This window comes from Eublepharis macularius, chromosome 12, assembly GCF_028583425.1.
Source record: "Eublepharis macularius isolate TG4126 chromosome 12, MPM_Emac_v1.0, whole genome shotgun sequence".
NCBI classification, from domain to species: Eukaryota; Metazoa; Chordata; class Lepidosauria; order Squamata; family Eublepharidae; genus Eublepharis; species Eublepharis macularius.
Window position 1 is genome coordinate 58038147 of NC_072801.1, and position 7850 is coordinate 58045996.

Sequence of the window (7850 nt, forward strand, 5' to 3'; positions counted from 1 at the left end):
ATGAACAACCTTGCTCAGGTCTTGCTAACTGGAGATCGTGGCTTCTTTTATTGAGTTAATCCATCTCATGTTGGGTTCAGCTGATAACTGCTGATAAAGGTACCAGAGCAGAGCCTCGGACCGAAGTTGCCAACCCTATTTTACATGCGTTTACTTTTCTTGTACTATTTAGGCTCCAACCCTTCTATTTTAGGCTCCCAACTTTCACTCACTCCTCTTAGAACTCCTTTTTATCATTTTCCCAGTGCATCCAAGACATTTCACACTCTGTTTTCAAAAACACCCATATTTATTGTAATAAAGCCACAAAGCAAGGGGAAACATTTGGGTCCTTCACAGAAAAAGTCCAAAGAGGTTATTTTTTGAGTTCATACTATAATACATCTCTGAAATGCAAGGTTGTTCCTTCCATCTTGAGCAGGTAATCGGCATCAAAGGCTTCTTTTTGAGCTACTGTAAAATAATTTTTCCAGTCGCCAACTTCACCTGAAGGAAGGGGGATGCAGAAGAGGGAAATGAAAGAGCAGAGGATTGTGAGTAACTGGAAAATCCTAATGAGGAGAAACCCGAGAAGTTCTCTAACCACCTTGTACACCTTGTAGGTGTTCCTCTCTCCACCAACTCTGGGAGGTAGTGTGGCTGCCCATTCTGCAGCCATGGAGGAATATGTTGTTGGTTAACCCATCTCAAGAAATGAGATTTCTTGAGATGGGTTCATTTTGCACAGCCCTTTGAAAACAAAGTAGCAGGGAACAGCCCTTTGGAAACAAAGTGTCAGGGAACAGCCCTTTGGAAACAAAGTGGCAGGGAACTAGTTTCCAAAGGGCTGTGCAAAACGCTTGGTTTTTATTCCCTTTGACAAAGCCTGAAACATGCCTGGGAGGGAGGGGAAAGCAGCTATTTAATTCTTTCCTGGCTTTTAAAGCCAGGAGGAAAGTGCAGTAATGTTACAATGTTGCCATGTTACCATGTTACAACATTGCAACACTTTCTTGCCTTTTAAAAAAAGAGGCAGAGAGAGTGTGCATACCCCAAAGGAGGAAGGGAAAACCAGCCATTTAGCCCTTTCTTGGCTTTTAAAGCCAGCAGGGAATAAGCAAACTCCTGCAAACATGAGAAGCAGAACAGCTGGCAGGCAGCAGCAGGGAAAGGGGCATTTAAACCCTGAATCAGCTGCTTGTCAGGGGTGAAATGCCCCTTTCTGTGCCGCTGTGTAGCAGCAGGGAAAGGGGCATTTCAACCCCCATCAGTTGTTTGTTGGGGATCTCCCTGATAACCAGGTGACCCAAGCCCATCTCTGGTTGCCTAGGAAACTGATTTATTGGTGCCAGGCTGTCTGCAGTGACAAACCGAAAATGAACCAGCCTAAAGTTCGTCTGGGTTCGTGAGAAATGGGCTCTGAGGAACTGCTGGATCGCGAACCATGAACCAGCCCAGTTCATGACGAACTTTGGTTCGTATTTCAATTCTTGCTCATCTCTCATCATGACTAGTAACCATTGATAGCCCCCTTCTCTGCGAATTTGTCCCCTTCCCTTTTAATACCTCCCAAATTGGCAGCCATCAACACATCCTGTGGCAGCAAGTTCTTACCCACTCTGTGAAGAAGTATTTCCTTTTGTCTGACTTGAGTCTCCCATCCCTCAGCTTCAGTGGATGATCCTTGGATTCTACTATTATAAGAAAAGCTTCTCTCTGTCCACTCTCTCCACACCATGCATAATTTTATAGGCCTCTATCATGTCTCCCTTTTTTTCTACGCTAAACAGCCCTAAGTGTTTTACAGCAGTTGCTTTAGTCCTCTGGTCATTTTGGTGGCTCTTTTCTACACCTTTTCAAGCTCTACAAGAATCTTTTTCAGGTATGGTGACCAGTAATATACAGAATATTACAAGCATGGTCTCACCATAGATTTGTATAAGGACAGTATGATAGTGGCAGTCAGGACAGTCATTTCGTAGAAAAAGAGCTGGAGGAACTCATTAGCATATGTCATGCCCCTTGACATCATTGGAAGTGTGTCATTAACATAACTGATTTGCATATGCCACACTCTCTGACATCACCTATCCTTGCTGTTTTGGACCCAATCCTGGCCATTCTGGGCTGAAATTGGGCCCAAAATTGCAAAAAGTGACTGAAAATGGCCCCAAAGTGGCCCAAAATGGTCAGAATTGGGCCGCTGCTGAGCAGGAGAGTGATCCACCACCCATCAGACACCTGATCTGGGCCGTTTCAGCCCCAATCCAGGCTGAAACGGGCCCAACATGGCTGAGAGTCAGGTGGGTGGGGGCACCTGACATGTGACCTCTTTGGGGAACTGCCGGAACTGTGTTCCTGCGCGTTCCCCCTTGAAATGAGCCCCGGTGGCAGTTTTATTCGCTTCCTTTTCTAATTCTGATCAGCTTGGAATTTTCCTTTTTCACAGCGGCCAGACACAGTGTTGCTATTATCCTGTTTTGGAAATGAACCTACTGGAAGAGAACACCAGCAGCTGGAAACAATCTTTCCTGGGTTTCTCAGAGGGCTTGCATCATTTACCTTTCCTCATAAAGGAACTTTTTGTCCTGTCAAAGATGATGCTGGGAACACTGTCATAATTTGCCATTGGATTGTCCTTCATGACCTGGAAGGAGGTGTGATGAGCAATTTTCTGAATAATGTCCTCAGGCAAGTCAACCTCCAGGAAATCCTTTACACGCCTGATCTCACGGGCCAGGTCCTGGTGGAGAAAGGAAGCATGTAGTACATTAAAGCCTGACTGGTTTTTTTGTAACGTTAGCCTTTTTTGGCTAGAGCTTATCTGATAAAAATGATGCAATAACAACATTCGATTTATATACCGCCCTTCAGGATGACTTAACGCCCACTCAGAGCAGTTTACAAAGTATGCTATAATTATCCTAACAACAAACACCCTGTGAGGTGGATGGGGCTGAGAGCTCCCAGAAGCTGTGACTGACCCAAGGTCACCCACCTGGCTTCAAGTGGAGGAGTGAGGAATCAAACCTGGTTCTCCAGATTAGAGTCCTGCACTCTTAACCACTACACCAAACTGGCTCATCTTTATTGGTTCATCTTTAAATTGTCACCAAGTTCCTGTTTAAATAAGGCAATGTAGAAAGTTGCCCAATGCCACAAGAAGTGTGGTCACCAGGAAAGAAGTAGGAAATGGACCCTTTCAGAGCAGTCTAGAAAATTACTAGCCTACACAGGATTTTACTCACGCGTATGGATACCAATGCTTGAATGAAAAAAAGACCAATTCTCTTAGAGAACTTTCACAGCCTGGATACTTAAAGATGCAACTTAAAGTTACCACGGGTGATTGATCAGATGAGTGGCTAGTTCTATGCATGAAGAGAGCAGAATCCACCCTCCAAAGCAGTCATTTCCTCTAGGGAACTGATCTCCGTCACTTGGAGATCAGTTGTAAATCTGGGAGATCTCAAGGCACCACCTGGGGATTAGCAATCCTAGGTCAGACCCATGGATGACAATGCCATTTTAGAGGTGAAATTTCTGTTCAGCTGCAGAAGCCTGCTAGCAACAATAGCTGCATGCAATCCCGCATGTGCAAAGTAAACAAACATTTTTAAGGGGAACAGGCACTTTTCGTCTATGAAGATGAAAGTGCCCAACCTCCCCTCCAACCCCTCTTTTTTGGACTGTTTGGAGGTTTTCCTGTGATCTCACAACCAAACGTAAGCACTTGTGGATACCGCATGTGGAGTATGAGTTGTCCGGGCAACTAAGAGCCAAGCTACAAGTGACACCCGACACAGGTTGGACACTTGTCAGCTTCCCTCAAGTTTTGATGGGAAATGTAGGCATCCTGGTCTTACAGCTGTAATGGAGAGCCAAGCTATAAAACCAGGACGCCTACATTTCCCATCAAAACTTGAGGGAAGCTGGCAAGTGTCCAACCTGTGTCAGGCGTCACTTGTAGCTTGGCTCTCAGCAAAACACAGACCTAAAGCAGGAAAAGGGCAGGAACAACGGACTGTGCAGAAACGGCCAGAGTATCAAATTGTGGCATGGGAAAGAAGGGAAAGTGTTTGTTTTTTCATTTCTCAGAGCAAATTAAAACAAATATGATTGTGTCTATATACATTCTTCCCCATGCCACTTTTCCCCTCCACTTATTTATTTTACTTCACTTGTTTTCTACATTTCTCCCCAACGGGGTCCTTAAGCAGCTTTACCTACTTCATTCTCCTTTCCTCCATTTTATCCTTACCATGTGAGTTAGGTTAGGCTGAGAGTGTGTGACTGGCCCAAAGTCACCCAAAAACCTTCCAAGGAGAGTAGAGATTCAAACTTGGTCTCCCGGATCCTAGTCCTACATTCTAACCATTACACTACTTGTTCTTTCTCCTGTAGTAGAAATCAAGACTGTAAGATGTTTGAGGACAGCTCCCCCCCCTTTTGCTTAGGATACTCCTTAAAATGATGCTTTACAACAAGGATGGAAATGAAGGGCTTGTGTACTCTTCTAAATAGTCTCTAACAAGTTACAGTGCTCAGACTAACCTCTTTCATGTCCTCATAGAAGAGATAGAGAATACGGTGGTTTTCTCTTTCATCCCAGTAGCGCCGAACGTGGTCATACCAAGATCCCCATGGAACTGAGTGGTGAATAAGGCATGGTTAAAATCCTAAGGGATGCATCCAGCCAGCTTTTGCGTTGAATCCTACCCGATTCGTCCTCTTACTATAGTTCCCATCCAACGTGGTATTTGCCCCTGAGACCATTATACCTCCTCTTGTTACAGTGAATGCTGCAGTTACGGTGGCCAGTATTTTCCCTCTAGCCATGGATGGGGTCTCCTAACTTATTTTTGGCTTTATTCACAATACATGAATGTTAAACAAGGGTTGATTCCTCAAGATTTGGAGACGGTGCCCTGGAACTGACCTGTGCCTGACATGAATTTTTTAACATAGCCATCCCATGGCCCTGGGTCTGGCTGCATCAAATGCATCTGGTCAAAGAAGAAATAGGAGACCAAGTTGTCTTTGGCATTGCGAGCGACGTAGATAATCTGTAAGGACCAAGAGAAAACCTTATATAGTGCTATGGATCAGGACTGAGGAGGGTGGGTTGGGGCAGGGGGTAGACAATACAGCCATGCTTTACCTTGCAATTCTTTTCCAAAAAGCTTTTAGGAAGAAGTTGGAATGGTAAGTGAGTTTTCATCACACGAGGAGATGGTGCATTCACTAGTTTATCAACCCCTGGGGGAGAACCAGGAAAAAAAATTGAGGAGTTAATCTAGAAGCAAGGCAAGACTGGAGGCAACAAGTAGTTCTCTGGACTTACCTGAAGGCAAAGGTGGTGGAACACAGATTTCTAAAAATGGGATTCGGACTTGTGTTGGGGCCCGCCGAGCTTTTTCTGTGTCGCCACCAACAAGAATAAGATCAACAATCTCCTGCATCCATGTGGTACCTGAAGGTACAGAGGGAAAGACATCATAAGCAGCCAACAGTTAAGTCTGTCAACTTTTCACCTAGCATAGGGATGGACAGTTCATCCACTATATCAATGGGTAAAGTTAGAACAACATCCAAAGAGTTAGTACAACCATCATATGACACACCCACCAAAATGTCACAGTTGAAAATATGGACATTATACCCCCATCCAAGGATGATTGCCTTCTTGTTATTTCACATATGTCATAAGCATTTTTCCCCCTGTAACTGCTGATTAAAGTTTTCTTTAACACGCACATGCACACGCACGCACACAGATACACAAAGTTACACTTTTCTTTGGTATACGTTGTTCCATCACAGCTTCCTTTTAAAAACAAAAACAAAAAGTTCTCTGATGTGTTTAATCTGTACAATGAATCTAATTGCTGTTGTTATTTGAATAGCTGCAGGATTTGAATCCAATAGCACCGTAGAGACCAACAAAATTTTCAGAGTCAAAATTTCAAGAGTCATTGCTCCCTTCTTTAGATACCAACTTTTAGAAAAGCAGGAACTAAACACATTTAGTAACTTTGCTATCCAGATAACCCTGACCTGATAGCCCAGGGGAGCCTGATCTCATCAGATCTTGGAAGCTAAGCTGGGTTGGCCTCGGCTAGTAATTGGATGGGAGACTTCCAGTGAAGACCAGGGCTGCAGAGGCAGGCAGTGGCAAATCATCTCTGTTAGGGCGAAGCCACAAGTGACGAATGACACTTGAACGGCAAGCGTATTTCTCCCTGTTCACTTGCGCTCCACTCAATCCACTTGCTGTTCGAGTGTCATTTGTCACTTGTAGCTTGGCCCTCAGTCTCTTGCCATGAAAACTCCACCAAGGGTCACCAGAAGACACCTATAACTTGACAGTAGTCTCTACTCTTTACTACTATACAGATAGGCAATCCCCTCCCTGCAAAAAAGAGGACCTCTCCAGATTCAGTGAAGAGGGTTGAGAACTCAAATATAGAAACTTGAACCAAAAAAAACCCCTCCCTCCAAAAAATGTGTCTGACAGCCAAAATCCAGACAAAATTGGGATTTATTAGGGGCAGGGACTATAAAACATACCAGGAACATTTGGAAACAGGAACATTTGGAGCATTTAGTATTATGGTTTTATTATATGGTGATATGGTGGTATTATACAGTGTTGCCACCAGGGGAGAAGTTTGGGGCTCCAGTCTAAACAGGTGAACCCCAAAAGTAAGCTGTAGATTCACATTTCAAGGAGACATTGTCATCTGCAGGGGGACATAAGACCATAAGGAGCTGGATCTAAAATTACCTAATTACAACATTAATTATATCACATGGATATATAAGGAGATTGCTATGGTGTTATAATATGGGGGGGGGGGATCTAATGGCCATAATAGCCCTGTATTATGTCACACCTCTAATTTTTTGAGCAGTTACAACAAACAAACCAATAGTTCCATTCCATGTGTTCCAGCCTTCTTGAAAACATACTTGCCAGTCCGCTTTCCTTCCAAATTTAAAAACAAAACTCAACACCTACAGCTTACAGATAAAAAATATGGACGTAGTCTCTAGTAAGTTTAGTATGGATGACTGACAGAGCTCCAGACATGCTCACAAACATTCCAAGTGGATCAGCAACCCTACAACTGCCATTTCTTACGTTGACCCCTGCTGATAACTCACCTCCTTTGGGGTAGGTAGAGATAATCAAGTCATCTGGTCTTGCTTCAAAATTTTCAATACGAGCCCACTGTTGAGCAATGGGTTCCATTAAGGGGATCCCATGGACTGGCACAAGTGGAAATCTCCGAAGGACTTCCTTAAGTTGCAGAAGATTTTCGCTGTTCTTACAGGTAGCCATACTGCCTGCTCCAAGCTCGTCTGTTAAGTGGAGTAGTGTTTGGGGTTCTCTGACAGAGAAGTCTTTTTTATTTTTCAGGAAGTGGGTTACAAAGCCCAGTTATGAGCTCATATGTTTCCTTAACAAAGAAAGAGACTTGCTTCAGTAGGATTTTCTCTTATGTTGCAATGTTATACACCAGGAAATAGAATTGCTTTGCTGCCACTTCGGCCCTGCCCATAGCTCACCAGCTTGATGAAGCAATAGCAAGGCAAAACCACAGCCAGATTGGACAGTCTGTTCTCTTTCTGGACACTCCCAAGCTGCTTTTGATGGTTTGATATTTCTTGACCTTACAGAAATCATCTTCATATAGAATCCAGGGACCTTGGCTTCTTCCCCTGGCCTAGAAAAAAAAGTCGGTTGCCCTCACAAAAAATCTAGAGGTCACAAAAGCAAAGAACATGAAGAATCCTCTCTTCCTCTTCTAGAACTGACAACACAGCTTCAGGGAGAAATCCTAAATAAATCTACTCAGAAGTGTCCC

At 43.9% G+C, this 7850-nt stretch overlaps 1 protein-coding gene across 1 annotated transcript; it reads right to left on the minus strand.

Moving 5' to 3' along the window:
• Positions 1 to 268: 268 nt before the first annotated feature.
• On the minus strand, positions 269 to 7458 carry LOC129338359 (sulfotransferase 1B1-like). Its single transcript, XM_054992510.1, has 7 exons — positions 7147 to 7458; positions 5324 to 5452; positions 5141 to 5238; positions 4919 to 5045; positions 4534 to 4628; positions 2542 to 2722; positions 269 to 486 (listed from the first exon to the last, which is right to left on the minus strand). Exons 1-7 carry the CDS (start codon positions 7322 to 7324, stop codon positions 374 to 376), a joined length of 921 nt encoding a protein of 306 aa, XP_054848485.1. The 5' UTR covers positions 7325 to 7458; the 3' UTR covers positions 269 to 373.
• Between the last annotated feature and the right edge of the window lie 392 nt (positions 7459 to 7850).